The 17,809-nt window shown below is 41.7% G+C and overlaps 1 protein-coding gene across 16 annotated transcripts in view; it reads right to left on the reverse strand.

Moving 5' to 3' along the window:
• Positions 1-17,809, reverse strand: part of PARD3 (par-3 family cell polarity regulator) — a 645,228-nt gene that overhangs the window by 359,644 nt on the left and 267,775 nt on the right. For all 16 annotated transcript variants that reach the window (XM_043541461.1, XM_043541458.1, XM_037890968.2 and 13 more), the window contains exon 4: positions 6,283-6,461. In XM_043541461.1, the coding sequence (XP_043397396.1) occupies positions 6,283-6,461 (179 nt within the window). The remainder of the gene's footprint in view (positions 1-6,282; positions 6,462-17,809) is intronic.

Raw genomic sequence — 17,809 nt, forward strand, 5'->3', positions numbered from 1 at the left:
AGAAGCTAAAATTGACAAATCTAAAGGGAGTTAACGATCCGTGAACAGACAGCTCTAGCTCCATCTCTAAGCAGGAGCGGCTCAGAGGAACTGAGGAGGGATTGGCCGCACCAGCTGGCTAGCCTCCTGGCAAGTGAGGAACAATGCATGTGCGGGCGGAACAGACTGCTACTAAAATTCTCCGATCAGGAGCACAGGGACACAGACACACCTACAGTGGAGCACCCATAGGGTAGGGTGACCAGGTGTTCAGTTTTTGACCGGAACACCCGGTCAAAAAGAGACCCTGACGGCCCTGGTCAACACCACCAACCGGGCCATTAAAAGTTCGCTCAGCAGTGCTGCAGAGCTAAAGAAGGCTAGTCCCTACCTGTTCTGGCTGCGACCTGGACGCAGCCAGCAGGTCCGGCTCCTAGATGGGGGGAGGGGGCCACAGGGCTCCGCATGCTGCCGCCGCCCTGAACACAGGCTCTGCACTCCCACTGGCCATGAACCGCAGCCAATGGGAACTGCAAGGGCCTGCAGGTGAGAGCAGCACACAAAGTCACCTGCCGCACCTTCGCCTAGGAGACGGACCTGCTTGCTGCTTCCAGAGCGCAGTGCAGTCCGTGGTGCCCGGAAAGACAGGAAGTCTGCCTTAGCCCCCCTGCTACACCATTGACTGGGAGCCACCGGAGGTAAGCCCACGCCCCAACCCCTGCCCAGCCCTAAGCCCCCCGCCCCAACCAGGAATACCCTCCTGAACCCCAAACCCCTCATCCCCAGCCCCACCCCAGAGCCTGCACGCCCAGAATGAGTCCTAACCCCCCTGCACCCCAACCCCCTGCCAATCCAGAGCCCCCTCCCACACCCCAAACCCCTCATCCCCGGCCCCGGCCCAGAGCCCACACCCCCAGCCAGAGCGCGAACCCCTCCCATACCCAAACTGCTTCCCCAGATTGGGGCCACTCCCACACCCTGAACCCTTCATTTCTGGCCCCACCCCAGAGGCTTCACCCCCAGTTAGAGCCCTCAACCTGTCCTGCACCCCAAACCCCTGCCCCAGCCCAGTGAAAGTGAGTGAGGGTGGGGGAGAGCTAGCCACCGAGGGAGGGGGAATACAGTGAGCGGAGGGCAGGGCTAGGGTGTTCGGTTTTGTGGGATTAGAAAATTGTCAACCCTCCCATAGGGACACTACTTGAAGAAGAATCAACAAGTACCTCTTGCAAGAGGAGAAGGTGGGGAAATTCAGTGCATTACAGATGAGGGACTTGACCCTTGAGAGATTTACTTGTTAAAATTTCCATATGCTTCCCACATTAACTACCTCCCTTCCCAGTTTACAATGCACAATGAAATGAGATTCCTAACCAAAAAGACAGCAAAGATTGCTTAATTTATTCATACAGATAGGCCATTCTTTCCTTCGGTGAGGGACATGAAGGTAACCACACTAAAAAAAACTGGCTGCTGACTAAATGGCAAATACAAATAGAAAAAAACTTGCACACCAAGTAAACTCAGCTGTGTGTTTGCTGTTACTGATCCACCCCTGCAGAGCATGCTACATGCAGTTTGCTTTGCTTTGGGTAGACGAATGTGAGAAAGAGAAAGCACAAGCAAGTCAATGCACTTTCATTTTTCCCTTTCACTGCTCCCTCTTGATCTCTATTTCTTCTAAGCATACATTTTCACTTCTTCGGGTTATGGCAGCAGTGTTGATCCTTAATGCAACGATATATAATTCTACTCCAGAAAATCACATTAGGGTAATGTCTTTAGAAACCAAATGTCCATGCCATACTTTTGTGTGAAGCAGATGAGGTTACCAGACAAACCTTGAGTATTTAAGTGACACAGAATCAAAGCAGGTTTGATATTTAGTAATGTCACCCCATTCCTCACTGCCACAGAGGCGCAAACAAAAAAGTACCTGCTGAGCACACTAAGAAGAAAAGGGCTGAATTACCTTGTAATCAGCATTAGACATAAGATACTACACTCAGTGTTCATATAGTATGGTAATGTGTTTGGCACAGGCAGCCAAGATACAGCATCTGAGGGAGGAAAAAACCTCTTGATAGTGTTTTGCATGATCTCAGCTCACATATTACTAAAGCTACACAACTCGTGGCTTGTGCCATGGGGCTGGATAGTGGTTTATTATTTTTTAAGTTTGTGATTCAATGTGTAACAATTATTCACAAATCAAACTTTCATATGATATTTTACTGTGGCAGAAAATTCACATAAGATTATTATTTTATTTTTATCAGGAGGACTAAAGAAACAAGTCAAAATTACAGTTTTCTAACCAACGACATGGGAAAATTTGGGAAGTATTTTTGTTAACAACTTTCTTTTAATTTAATAACTTGAGGGAGTAAGACCTAAAGAACTAACTTGAGCCTTTAATTACTGGGAATGTAGATGTACCACATAAGAAAAAATATTCCAAAATTAATCAAAATAAGTTGGTGAAAGGAATACAGAGAAAGTTAGTGTGTGCAGGTGTTGACAAATATGGGCCCTATCCTGTAAACACTTATTCAGAAGAGTCGCTCTAATTACTTCAGTAAGATTACTCATGGAGGTGGGGATTACTCATCTGAGTGTAGTTGCCAGCATTACAATCTATCTCCAGAAATAAATCTTCAAATAAATAGAAGTCTTGGGGTTCACCAGGCAGTGTATCTAAAGAGCCTCTCAACTGGGAACACTTTAAAACTAATACAGATTTCAGGCGGCTTTCCCCTATTGCCAAGACAAAGAACAGAAATCCACCAAAACTCTCCTTTTCCACCCCACTACAGTTTATTGTGACATCACAATATTACATGGTGATGTTTCTTCATGGCAATGCAACATCGCTATAGCACACAGAATACAGAGAGGGAAGAATCCAAAAGGTTCAGTCTAGGTTTGCTTCCAAAGCATCCTAAAGTTCAAAGCTCATTCAAACCTATAAAGGTCTCCTGTCAGGGACCTGGATACCACCCCGCCCCCGCGCTGCGCCCACCATGATTCTGGGACTCACTGCCTATAATTGTTTCCCGGGTACAAGAAAGAGCCTGGTTACCTGCTACCTCCAAGCCAGGCCTTTGGGGATGCCTAGAAGCAGCTGTAAACCTGCTTTTTCCCCACAGTCCTTGTGGAACATCTCATTCTTTTCCCCTTTCCCTCTTCCCAAGAAACCTACCACCCTTTACTTCCTACTGCCTGAAGGCTGTCTTCCCACATCCTGACTCCCTGTAGTCTTGTTGGGACAGTGGCAATCCCACTGCCTTCTCCTCTCTTCCATTCACCTTGGGAGCCTTACTGCTGTCTTGGTGTTCCAAATCCTGCCTACCCAGGAGGATGCAAACCCTACCCTGGAGTCCTTCCTATGCCCATGAGAAATAAACCTTTCCACCTGATATATGATGTTCCCTGCTGCCCTTGAAGTAGTCTTTCCTCCCAACTCTATGGAGTCTCCGCCTATCAGACATTTCACCTCTTACCCACTCATATACTTAGAAGTATAACCTAAGTAGCTAACACCACTGTTTAGGATCAGTGGATGGGAGCTGTCGTCTTCTCCTTGCTTTCCTCGTAACTCTACAGTAGAAGCACAGACACTGTAGGGAGCAGAGCAGCAAGTTGCAGCACAGGAATAGTAAGAAAGTATGTCACAGCAGTTGTAAGACAGCCAGAAGGTGGAATTGCAATGAAAACACTATCCAGTGCCAGTTGCCCATACAGGATAGATGGGTGTTACCTCTAATCCCATACACAAAGCAGAAAACTAAGAGCGTTCTGACTACTTTTCTTGAATTGTACTTGCCGTACATATGCAATGAAACAGTTTGGAACAAGACAGTTCCATCTCCAGTCATTATCTGAATGGATAGAGAAGAAACCTTAATATTAAAAAGTGGCAGGTTCCCGTTGGCCAGACAGTCTAAGTACATATGAAAATCTCTTAGGCAAGAAGTTTTACATGTTGCAAGAGCTCAGTATCAGTCCTCCAGAGCTATCTGATGACAAGGACGTCAAAACTGATACATTTGTACATTTTATATTGACACAAATGAAATAAATGTTTGTAGCGACAATTTTATAAAATTGGTAATGGACAGGAGATTCAAAAAAGTACTTATCAGAAATTCTTAAGAGCCATAACTGGGATTCTCTGCAAAACGTGGACTAACATTTTTGGACTGGCAATAAGAGATATTTATGAATACACTAAAATAAAAATCTATTTACATAAGAACAGCCATACTGGGTCAGACCAAAGGTCCATCTAGCCCAGGTCCATCTAGCCCAGTATCCTGTCTTCCGACAGTGGCCAATGCCAGGTGCCCCACAGGGAATGAACAGAGCAGCTTTAATGTAACTGCACTCAGAATGAGGTTAATGCACAAAATGTTTACATGAGCAGTTGACTGTATTGTTTACTTTCAATTGTTTGCAACATCTTACCTACCAGAAACTAATACTCCGAGTGATCTGCTTCACTCGGAAGATTAATGCAGATGCTATGTAAGAAAAAGCATTTTAAAAGATACATTATCAATATCTGCTGTACTAACCTACACTAATTCTCTCCCATCTTCTTGATTTAATGCTCTCTTGTGTCCAGCTTCCCATCACTACATTATATCAGCTGAATTCCTTTCCACCTTGGTCACCATGTTTATTTCCAGTGATGCCATGCTTCAGTGCACTTCAAATATTTTCATGAAAATCAAGAGTAAGTACATGCTGAACAGCTAATGATGCATGGAGGCTGAAGTGAAAGCTTGGTTGCTCTTTAAATCCCGCCAAATGCTAGCTTGAGACACTCAGGGAGGCTCCTGTTCATGCTATATATGGCCCTCTTTTCAATATCGATGTTTCTTGAGTAATGAAGTATAATCTCATTATCATTTCAGATAAATCAATGGAAAATGTTAGAATTTTGCACAGATAATTCTATAACGCATTTTGTTCTTTTTATTAAAACATCAAAAACCAAATTTTTCAAAATGGCTTCTAATGTTGTGTTCACAATCAAGCACAGGTGCAAGTGACAAAAATTAGACATTTAACTATCAGATTTGACTTGCAGATCAGTAGACATCTACATGCTATAATTTGCACACACAGTAAATTGCAGAACCAGACTGAGGCGCCTTTAAAAATTTGGCTCTAGATATTTATACTCACTGCATGATACTTCACTGTAGATCCTTTTTATAGGCAGGATTTTTATTTTAAATAGATGGAAGAATACCACAAGAGAAAGGAGCGTTCTTTTGCAAAAAACATATGTCTTTGTCAGAGGACATAGCCCCGACTCTGCTGCATTTCTGCTGTTTTATATAAGATTTAATCTAATAATGTAGCATTTGAAATCTAGTGCTGTGATTAACCAAACCACCTATCTGAGAAAGAAAAAACATCTAAAATATCAGATTTCAGATGTTCTATCCTTTTCAATTTGTGCAGTATAGTCACAATAGTAACCAAAAATGTAACTTCTTATCTGGGTAATTAATTTCTATTAGAAATTTAAAGTTAGACATCATGAACGTCTTCTTCACTGTCACAGTTAGGGGAGAGAAAAGATAACAGACGACTGTACAAAACAAAAAATAACTAATCTTTTTGGTTTAAAAAAAATAACTTGCGTGCAGAAACAAGATTCATGGTGGTTTCTTTAGTTACCAGTATAGCTCACGTAGAGACAGTGAATTCTAAATGAAGGAGAAAAAAAAAATACTGTGAACCTGACTGTTTCCGCTTTAATTAAGTTATCCAGTGAATACAACAATTGCAATTTCTTCTTTGTATTACTCGAGTAGTCATTCTGAAATTGAACACTCGAAATGTTTATTTGCTACAATAGAAAGATAAAATGAAACAGCTGGTTGGCATGCCTATCGTGCTCTGTGTTATCCTACAGAGATTCCGGAGGGCAACATCAGGATATAAGAGGAGATTGGTGAAAATCAGGCACATTGCAGAGGTGGCTCATTCAGAATCAAGGAAAACTGTTTGATAGCATTTAGGCCCTGCTTTACAGAAGCACTGAGCACTCAAAGCTCCAAAGAAAATTATGGCAAACATCAAGCCATTAGTGAATATAAGTGACAATATCCTTAAGAACACAGTACATCCTACCATGAAAAGGGTTATTCTGGTGGCATTTCACGTCCACTGGATGAAGTGGATATAAAGGTTGAAACTAAGGGAAAGTAATAAAATTGTGTCCCTGGAACGAAGACATACTGCTCATATATCAGACACAACCTTACACGCAGATAAACAAAAACGTACCTTTCTGTCATGACTACTGGGCATCCCAGGGGTGTTCTGCTTAAGGAAGCCTGCTGTTGTGGACCATCTTGTGGGGTTTTTTCGGGAAGGTTCTTCTGAAGAAAAATTAGTATCGCTTACAGAGGTCGAAAGACCAATCAATGCGGGGTCACTGCTACGCCGTACATGAAGAGGCATATCTGAAGGAATAAAATAAACTAAATAAACAACAAGTAAACTGAATATTCTTCCACATACAAAAAAATTTATTTTAAAACTCAGGTAACTGGTTGTGACCAAAAGAAGTTTGCACAGACTGGCTAGTTTCTGACCTCAGGCAACTGCCTAGCGGACATGGGTCTCTTTCTTGAAAACCACCACCAATTACTCCCTGCTTAGCAGTCTCTGAAGAGAAGACAAGGACTGAGTGGGTCCAAAGAGTGAAATATCTGAAGCTACTTTTTGGTTTTATAAGCACGATCGCAATATCTTAAGCGCCTTTTACTTCAGAAGGTTTCTTTTTTAATCAATTGACCAACCTGAGGCCTCAAAGAAACTACCTGCAGCTATTTAAAAAATGTAATAGAAACCAACTACCCAGGAGATGAAGCCAATTAGCCAGAAGCCACTACAAAATGCGGGAAGGGCTGCCTTGTCTGAGAGAAAAGCCCTGTTGAGAAACCAGTCCCCTCCTCTTATCTGCTAGGAAAAGGGATGGGAGCTGGGGTTTCTACAAGGTGCTGACTCTTGGGAGCGCCACCTTTCAAATCAGTCACCAGCTAATAAATACCCAATACGTTTGAAGCCCCGCAGCCCCCCCTCTCTCCATTGAAAAGGAGCACACGCACACACACACACACCTCTCCTCTCCCTTCAAAGCCTCTTGGGTTAAGTGTCCTCGTTACTCTATCCCGCGCCCAATCTCCTGGCTGCTGTAACAGGGATATGTCTGTTACCGTACCCTACTCCCCAGCCTTCCAGCTGCAGCGGTTGGCAGGCGGGATGAGGGAACTATTTCATTAGCAATAATTGAATGCAGCAGGTAGGAAGAACTGTAGGAAAGATATCTTTATTATATATGCTAGGCAGTTGGCTTGCATTCCTGAACCCTTGGTGATCTCTCATACTAGGTCCCTCCTGAAAAATGATTTAATTTTTTCCAGGTCCACTTATTATACTACAAGGAGTCTTCAGTATATGATCGGGTGACCCTATCTACCAACCCTCCTTTTTTCCCTCCGCCCCAAACAGCCCCCATTGCCTGCCTCTGGTGCCATTCAACGCTTTCCCATTTAACAATGGAGTGAGACGGACATGATTTTTGTCATCTGTAGTGTTGTTGTGGACCTGCCCTCAAAGAGACAAGTTTTTGAGCTACAAAGAGCTCCTCCTCAGGTCTGGGAAAGGTACTCAGGCTATAACTACACTTACAAGCTCACAGCGGCACAGCTGTATTGCTACAGCTGTGCCACTGTAAAAGCGCCCATGTAGCTGCATTATGCTGATGGGAGAGAGCTCTCCCATCAACATTATAAAACCACCTCCAATGAGTGGCAATAGCCATGTCGGCAGAAGAGTGTCTCCCATTGACATAGCACTGTGCGCACGAGAGCTTATGCCAACAAAACGTATGTTGGTCGGGATGTTTTTTTCACATGGTCTCAGAGTGTCACAGCTAAATACAAGGTGGAATACATAGTTTAACATAAGTAGTTAGCACACAGTCTAAGGGATCATTCAAGGTGCAGTGGCCCATTAACACCCTGTGGGTGAAACACTTTTCACCAAAAAAGGAGTACTTGTGGCACCTTAGAGACTAACAAATTTATTTGAGCATAAGCTTTCATGAGCTTCATCGGATGAAGTGAGGTGTAGCTCACGAAAGCTTATGCTCAAATAAATTGGTTAGTCTCTGAGGTGCCACAAGTACTCCTTTTCTTTTTGTGGATACAGACTAACACAGCTGCTACTCTGAAACTTTTCACCAAAAGCTCACTCTATATCTGACCTCTCAGTCCTCATCCTTAAAAGAAACCTGTACAACACTTTCATAAGACAAGTCTGGGAGCTTAAATTCATAACTTTGCTAGACACTAAAAATCAAAGACACTACATTTATGACTTATCTATAACACCAACTAACAATCTATAACCTATTAACCCCCCTTTTTGTCCTATGACTTCAGGGGTGTTAATGGGCCACTTCACCTTGAATGTTCAGCCTTGTATTTTGCTGTGACACTCTTGAGTTCCCAGACCTGAGGAAGAGCTCCATGTAGCTCAAAAGCTTGTCTCTCTCACCAACAGACGTTGGTCCAATAATAGATACTACTGCACCCACCTTGTCTCGCTAATGATTTTTGCCAGTTTCTTTCTGTTCGCAGGGTTCTGAGTAACAGAAATAATAACTGGCAAAAAAAAAAAAAAAACCATGAGAACACTGAGCACTCAGCAGCAGAATCAGTGGAGCAGCCTGAAGCACTACACTGACTTACATCTGGTCCGTATTCAGAAAGTGATCTTCAGAACTGTAGGGCTAGAACCATAACCAGCTTTTCCTTTGACAGGAAAGATTAGATTCTACAGAGGTTGACGGCATGCGTCCCACACACATTCAGCAGAAAAAAATCCAATAGCAGGAATTCAACAAGTGGATTTTCCAGGCTCTGCAATGTCATTTTATACGCTAGCACACAGAGGCCCTGATCAGCACTGAAATTCTGTTTTGGGTGGTGTTATAGTGTCACACAGACAGAGACAATTCCTGCCCTCCAGAATTTATAGTGCAAGAATATTTGTTTAGCAACATGATATCCTGTCTTTAAAAAGCATTCACTGTGAGTAGTACCCAACAGCAATTATCATATTTTGTAATGAGCACTACTGTGGAACATAGCAAAAAAGAAAAATCAATAAATATTTTTTCACCACCATTATATTGGTTTGTTTCCTCTTTCAAAACCTTATAATTTTCTTACACTCCAAGATTTTCACAATAGTTTTACTTCAGCACAGATATAAATGTTTTCTGCTAATGATGTACAGTATTCAATAAAATCAAAACAGAAGTGAAGTAATTAGAGGCTTATTTCAAGAATGATCAATTAAATCCTACAGAACAGCATATACACACTGAAGTTACCTTACTTGTTTTAACTGATTTCTGAATATTAAATATGCATCTACTCCTTCAGCACACCATCTCAAATACAGTGTGTTTTTGTTTTCAACTTGCAATGGCTTTAAAAACTTTACTTCCAGCGGCTTATCAATGACTTAAGCATCAGATTTCCTCTAGATGGTAAGCATAATAAAAGAAACACTGCGGAATCCCAAGAGATCCGTATAACAAAGATGACACAGCTGTAGTGACAGGCACGACCACCACAAAGCGTAATGAAGTGACCACATTAACAGAGGTATCTGAGCTCTTGTCTTAGCTCTGAACACCATCTCTCATTTATTAGATTAGCCTGGTCAGGCAAGTGGTTCTGTGGTAAGAGTTGTGCCACTTAAGAAAAATGGCAATCTATATTTCAGTTCCAAACAGCAATCACCAGAATATATTTCTCCAGGGTTAACCCTACTACATGCACCGATAACTTACACCCATGTAACCACTTTGTTCACTTGCTATAAGAAATATTTGAGATTAGAAATCCAATAGATACTTGCTGGCATGCAGTCCCTCTTTTTTCATTTTCTCCCTACAAATTACTTGATATGATGATTTTTCAATGAACTGTTATAAGCAGAGTAAATTAAGCTGAATTTTAAGCATGGAAAGAACATGAAATTCTACTCAAGACTACTTTTCTGAAAGAGATGGCAATTAACACTTTATTGCCTCTGTGCAGCAAAACATAATCACTTACACCTTGCTAAATAGTGGTAGCTTTTCAAAAAAGAAAGCTGTTGCACAAACAAGGAATCCCAAATATTAATGTGCATCAGAAAAAAATTAATGTAACGAGGACAGTACACAACACACATAATACACTTAGTGACAAGCTTGCTGAAGGAGGCATTTTCATCATTTCTTAGACACTTTCCTAAAGGGCTGGGGAGAGGAGAGGAGAGAGGAAAGAATCTTGTATACACATTACTAACGAGAAGATATTACTTGCTAAGTAACTACCGCTGACATGTACACAGCCAGCATGAGGTCTCTCTCACATTGATTCCATGTTTAAACATAAAAGTGATAGGTGTTAATATCCAGACTCTGCCAAACAATGAATTATGAAACATAATTGCTTAAGCACATATTACAGGTATTTCCAGGTTACACATATGTAAGTTTTAACATTACACTTTTTGCATTCTTGGAACACAGGTGGCAAGCCAGTGTAGCTCTATCGCACACCCCTTGCTAAAGCACAACTTTTCACCACAGCTATTCCAACAGATTAATCTCCACCACCCCATAATTACTGCAAGTTATAAGTATCATCTCCGTCTACACTTTGCTGATATTGCAATTTCAAAAACTCCTCCTGCCCAATTGTGATGGTCATAAAAAAAGAATATATTGAATGGATTTTCTATTAAAGTATTGTTGGTTATAATTTTCTGGTTTACCTATTTTATAGATTTCAAAAGGATATACTCTGAAATATTAAAAGAAAAAAATTTTTTAAAAATGAGCTTCAATAATTAAACCACCAGATGAAGTGCGCATGGGACCAATGCAATGTCACTGATTCCAGGATGACAGCTGATAGCATTTGATGTTTGTGGTTTCTTTGAAGATTGGATAAAACAGCAATGAACTCTAATCACAAGGCTTCAAATTCTCTGTGGCACTAATGCACTGTAAATATTGATTTGCTTCTGTAGCTAAGGTGCCTTTTAAATAACCACTAGAAACGGTAAGTCTAATAATGAATTACAGAAAGTTTTAAAAGTCAAAGAAAGGGGTGGGGGGGCAGGGAAATCAAATATAAAAAAAATCATGGAAAGGTGTCACTGAATCAGTGCTTCTGTCACATTTAAGGAGCTTATGTACTTAGACTACATTTTCAATGCCATCACTTTATGGTTAAGTTAGAAAACTATTATCTGGTAAGCTGGAACCACCCTGAGGGAGAAAAGGCCTCAATTCAGAGGTTGGGAATGATTGCTGACTGAGAAGTCGCTTTAAAAAAAAAAAAAAAAAACAGCTATAAATTAGAAACCTTCTCCCTATACATTCTAGTCTTTCAATATTAGGGACACAGAAGTACAACCCCTCCTTCCTGCCAGCAATTCCATTTTTATTATAAAAAGATTTCCATCTTTCCTGATCCTGAGCTGTAAGGATTATGTTATTGAGGTGTGGCAGCTGCGTGCTAATGTGTTTAAGGATCTGGCAGATTTTGTCTGTGAGCCCAGAGTATCTAATCCCGGGAGAATTATGTCAGTGCAAAAGGAGGATCTTCCAGTGCTGTAGAGCTGATGAACAGAGTTCCATACCACTTCATCCCTGCTGACAGCATAGATGGGACAGCTGGGGGGCGGGGGAAAGCACAGAAGCTAGGAGACCTCTGTCTTGTGAGGTTTCGGTCCGATGTTTCAGCCCTACAGAGTCATTCACAGCTGATGAGGCCCTGCATACAGTGAGCTTGAGACAGGGTAGTTCAGAATGAGAACATCTGGCTATTTTTACACCATCTCCCTGGCCCCAACTTGTGCTTTGTGCTCTTCACCCACAGCCAAGTATCTAGGACATGACAGATGAGATTCAAAGGAAACTACTGAACAACAGGTAAATGACCATGTGGACAAATATTGCAGTAACTTGATCAACAGTTGGAGACTATATTTGGTTAAGTATGACCATGTCTTAGTCAAATGGATTGTGTTTTGCCACCATAACTGGTGGGTGCACATAAGCAGATAACTAAACTAATCAAGAGTTAAAAGCAGAGCTATTCATAATAATGGGTAGAGCCACAAGTAAAGACAGTTTCAACTCCCACAAGTGAAGACTTCAGACAATTATCCTTAACCGAAATCTATTTTATTTTTTAAAAGGTTTACATTAGTCTCAAGTTTTAAGTGTCGAAACTTCCTGGAACTGAAGTTTCAAATCCCAGCATGGACAATTCAGCTCTCTATTCTTCCAAGTTAGATGCACTGAGTTTCATGCACTTCCCTAATCTCTACAGGGTTAGAAGTTTTTCAGCAGAGAAAACTAGGCTATTATTTATTTTTCAATCCTATGGAAATAGGAAGATGTTAATTTTTGAAGAATTTAAAGCCAGTTATAAACTGAACCTCAAGATAAGTTTTTTAAGGTCTTTACTCTCAGAAGAAGAAAAAACAGTGGAAAAATCAACTCATTGAGAACTGATCTACAAACTATTGGAACCTAATAAGGGCTAATGCTTGTGAACACTCTTCTGGAGGATTAACAGAGAAGTACAATCAGAAGCTAGGTATCTAATTAAAGAAGAAAAATTATTTAAAATATCACTATGTTCCAGGAGCAAGAATAGCGACTCCACTGGACAAATTTATTTTAAAGGAAACTCAGTCCCCATTATCTGGGTGATTGCTGGAGAGGGAGCAGACAGGTCGAATTGTATAACCGCACCAGCTGCAGGCTTTCCGGAAACTGAAAATAGCATTGATTAACAAAATAATAGAAGATGCACAAAGTTTGACCAAATATTTTGTAATTGGACTGACAATCAGAACAAAATCTTCATGACCAAGTTGTTGCATGCAGTTAGACACTTATCACCTGGTCCTTAAAAATTACACCAGACATTAAACAGTGGGTACTAACAGCTAACAGTTGTGACCATTTTAGTGAATGGAATTTAGGACCCATGGAAAAGAAAAGCAGAGACCAGATCTGGTCACTATTCTGAGCATTCTGTTGAAACTGAAGTGTAATCCACTTGCATTATACTGCAGCATTTAACTTTGTTTGACCTAAAGAAAGGGCAAGAAGCAGTGGGGAGGAGACGTGTGCTGATGCTTTGAGCTCCTCAATCTCCAGACCTAAGTTCGCCACAACCCACTTCAGAAGGTCCTGATGGGCCCTGAAGTCATCCTGCACAAGAAGACTACTAAGTCCCATGACAGCCTTGTCCAAGGAGGAGGAGGAGGCTTGCATCTGAGGCTGGGCTCCTTTGTTTTCCTCCATTTCCACCACATCCACCCTGGAGCCATCTCCTGAATGTTGGCACCGGGATTGGTGCTGGAGTCGTGATCCAGTGCTGAGTAGGAAAGGGCGGTAACTTGTTTCTCTGAAGCCACCGAGAAGGAGTAGTGGGAGGAGGGACACAACACCAGGTGAAACTCCCAGGAGTTCCAGTATGGCCACTGCATTGCCCACTGGCCAGGTGTCGGCAGGGGGGCCGGTACCAACGTTTGCTGGCACATAGGCTGAGTACTGGTGATGTGCTCTGGGCAGAGCCAAAGATTTTACTTTGGACTCTGAGGAGTCTTCTCTCAGGGACCACAGCCGGAGAGGCTCCAGCCTCAGCCACGCTGGCAGGCTGGATCAGCCCCAGCCACGCCGGGGGCGGGGGACGACCGTCCTTTTAATCAGTTAACAGTTTAAATGAAATATTTTAAATTGTTTAAAGGGTTAACTTTTTAAACAGTATTTAAACCCTAGTTAGGATTAGCACGTTCTTGCCCGACTCAACTGGGTTTGGGAGGGGGGGAAGATAATGTCCTACAGAGTAAGAACCATACAGAGATCCAGAAAATGGGTATTTTATATGCTGAGCCCAAACCCTGTACCACTTTGAATCTAGGCTACAGATTTCTGTTTCACCCAGGGATTTCCCTACACCCCCCCCCCTCGAATTTCCCCAACACCCTCACCCCCAGTTTTGTGAACTAGTTACATGCAGTGTTGCCAATTTAGTGATTGTTTGGAAATTTGAATTGAAATTAAAACATTAATAAACACTTTAAACGCATATAAAGTGTATGATAAAATACATGTATCTGAAAAAGTATAATAGAGCTGAAAAGTATGAACATAGACTAGCTTCTTTATACAGCTGTTGTTTTTATGATCACGTCAGTGCATTCATTTCGGTGATGCTGGCCAACCTAATAATTTCAAATTATGATTTGTAAGCAAAATCTAAATGAGCTCTCCCTGACAGCTATTGATGAGCTGGGGGGAAAAGGCTTCAGGACCAGATTGTATTTACCTTCACACCTAATTTACCTAGGTATCCAGCAAACAGAGCTGTGTTGCCCAAGTGATAGATTTTGGCTGGGGTTGGGTTACAAATCACTTGAATGCGGGGGGGGGCGGGGGGGGGGGGGATGAAATGTTGTTATTCATATTGTCTGAGTAAAGGGCAGTAGAACTGTACTTAGCCTGTGCTGATTGAGGGCATCAAGAAAGAGGGTAGGGACAGGTGTTTTGCTTGATGGTCTGCCTGAGTCACAAGTACTATTTGACCTGCCCCTCTCCACTGTTTAAAGTCAGAGCTGATTAGGCTCCATAGATAGTCTTTTGTTCTGTTAAGTGACCACTACAGCTGAAATCACTGATAATCAGGTCTAAGTGCTTAGACCTACTGTGGGACAGTGTTTCTGTGGAAGAGACGGCCCAGTCTGCACTAGCAGTGAGATTCCCCCACTGAGAGCTGAAATCACTGAGAGCTGGGTGGAACCTCAAGAGACCAACTCGCAGAGGACACAGTGGCAGGTGGCAGCAGAAGGTGGCAGCGCAGGGCCATTGGCAACAAAGCAATGGAGTGAACGGTGGCACAATGAACAACAGTGGCCAGAGCGAACAGTGAGCAGCTGGAGGAACGAGCAAGGTGCCTTCTTGCCCCCCACCTGGGAGGTGAACTCATGTGAAAGCACCACTGAACTCTGAGTCTCCACTGAGCAAGGACAGCACCAGTGGGTGTTAATGAGGCTGTTTAGAATGCTGGAGACACAACACAGTTCATGCGAATAAACATGGCTGCGGCATCATACTTTCTATTTAAGCAAGAGATACCACACACTACAAACTGGAGGCCAATGTTAAGTGCATTGTCACTTGTTCATCCTGAAGTTGAACACTGGTTCCGAACAAGACCAGCAAATGCTCCCATCTTTCTGCAAGAAATTCAACTGACTGGCTAGAAGCATGTGGTGGCAACAGTGAAAGACTCAACAGTTGAAAAAGTGAAGAACTCTCTCACCACATTCAAAAAATTAGCATACATGCCTGATGAATGCACCGATGCAAATGGACATCAAGTATTAAGTCACTGTGTACGTTATCTTGATGTCAGTGGTGGCCAGTAGATGCGTTTCTAGATGTTCTAGTTATAGAAGACACATCAGCTGCATCTGTAACAACCCATATTTTAGAAGAGTTAAATGCTTGTCAATTGGACCCCAAACAGATGGCTGCTTGTGCATCTGATGGAGCTGCAGACTTCTCTGGAAGACATGGTGGAGTACAAGCTTTGCTCAGAGAAAAGTGTAGCCCTAATCTCTTCTGTACGCACTGCAGAGGCCATCTACTCCAACTAGAGCTAGTATGAGCTGCAGACTCTTCAAAAGACATTTAAAAAGCTATAAATTTAATGTCTTCATTATATTCTTTTTTCAGCAAGAGACCAAAAAGACTGAATATCTTGGAAAATATAGAAGATACATCGGGACTGAAGTTCAAATTAGTCCAACCTGGGAAAACCCTCTGGCTTTCTCATGAGCGATCCTTGGCTGTTGCCTTAAAATTACTCCAGCCGTTATTACTGGCTTTGGAAAGTATCTACCAAGATGGGATGGATCTAAGTAATGAGGCTGGTGGATTACTTTTGCTACTACCTTCAGAGAAGACTATTGCCATTTTCTCTCTTGTAAGTCTACTGTTGAAACCACTTGGGTCATTAAACAATGCCATCCAGGCATCTGCTACAATAGTAATAGATTTTTGTCAGCAATAGAAGCTGCATTTGGATCAGAGAGCTATCCACTGAAAAAGTACTGGAAGAAGAAAAGACTTCAGTCCAGAAGTTGACTAATGAGGGCTTATATTGAATCCTTTAGTGAAGAGAACAAGAAGTGTTTGTTAAGACAACTGAAAAAGTACACAGACTTGATTATTAAAAATCTACAACAGCGACTTCTAGATTCTACTCAACCTCTACATAGCTTTTACAGATCACTGTCCTATAAAACACTGACAGTTGAGTGGAGTGAGGCACTACCAGCAATGGGGCTGCCATGTGCTCAGGACAGAACAGAGAATTTGAACACAGAGTGGAATATCATACAATGAATGAATGAAGATTTGATTTCAACTTCTTTTTTATCATCACTAGTGGCTCGACCCAACCTTTATCCTATGTTCCTGGGATGAAAGAAGTTGGAATTCATCTCTTGCTACTCCCAGTCACAACAGCTAGAGCTGAGCGTTCTTTTTCATCATTGAATAGAATTTTGTGTTCTGAAAGAAGTCGCCTTCTGCCTGATCATGTGAAAGAACTAATGAGCATCTTTTCAGTTCACCTGTTTGAGCGTGACATAACTGGTTTGCGATGTCCTTAGCATCATTTGAAACATACTACTAGCCTGTTGATCAGGAGTATTAAACACACAATTTAAGGAGGCTATGTAATTGACCAAAGATATTTCCATATTTTTTCATATTCTCTTTTCATGTAAAGTAGAAACATACATTCCATCTATTGAAAAGAATCACCAACTAGCCTTGCAGTCATAAAAAATACTTACACTTAACCCATAGCACTTAGAAATAATTTCTTTATAAAATTCAGTTCTTTCCAAAATTAGGATAAAATTTCCAGCAACACAACACAATAGAGACAGAAACAATTTACAAGGTCAACTATTCTAGTTCATGTCCTACAGGCCCAGTGGAGGATTTTTCTTTACGTGTTTTCCAATTCTTTTTTGTCTATCTAGTTTTTAAAATTAAGTAATGGGACGTCTAGCACTTCCACTGGGTGACTGTTCCACAGTCTATTAGGCTGATCTGTTAGAAAATTAATTCTCCTTTTCAGCCTGTTTTTCTCCTTTATACAATTTCATCCCATTACTATCTCCCCTTGGACAACTAAACAATATTTTTCCCTCCTCTGTGCCATAGGTATCATAAATTTCTCACACTGGTTGTAACTTAGCCAAGTTACATAGTCCCTCCTCTCTTCCTTTAATCATTTTTGGTTGCTGTTCTGGTTTTGTCAACATCCTTCTGGTATTAGTGTGTCCAGAAGCTAGGAGATGTACAAAAATCTAGGTGCAGTCTCCACAGTACCACTTAGAGAGCAGCATTGCCTCCCTAGGGTTGTGGTGTTAGTTTACAGTCAGAAATCACATCTTCCTTTTTTGCCACCAAATGACTATTACTATCAACCAAAAAACTTCTTTCAACATAATAACTTTCCAGATATCCCTCTGATTAAGTATCTCTGTTAAATGCAGATCAACATTCCTCAGCTGTATTAGCTCACATTTTTCCTGGGCCTTCCAGGTTGAACTGCACTGTGTTTTTTTCCAGCACACACACTGAACCATTCTACATCTCCTTGTGTTATTTACCTGTCCTCAATGTCACTATTCT

The sequence above is a fragment of the Chelonia mydas genome, chromosome 2, assembly GCF_015237465.2.
Source record: "Chelonia mydas isolate rCheMyd1 chromosome 2, rCheMyd1.pri.v2, whole genome shotgun sequence".
Lineage (NCBI taxonomy): Eukaryota > Metazoa > Chordata > Testudines > Cheloniidae > Chelonia > Chelonia mydas.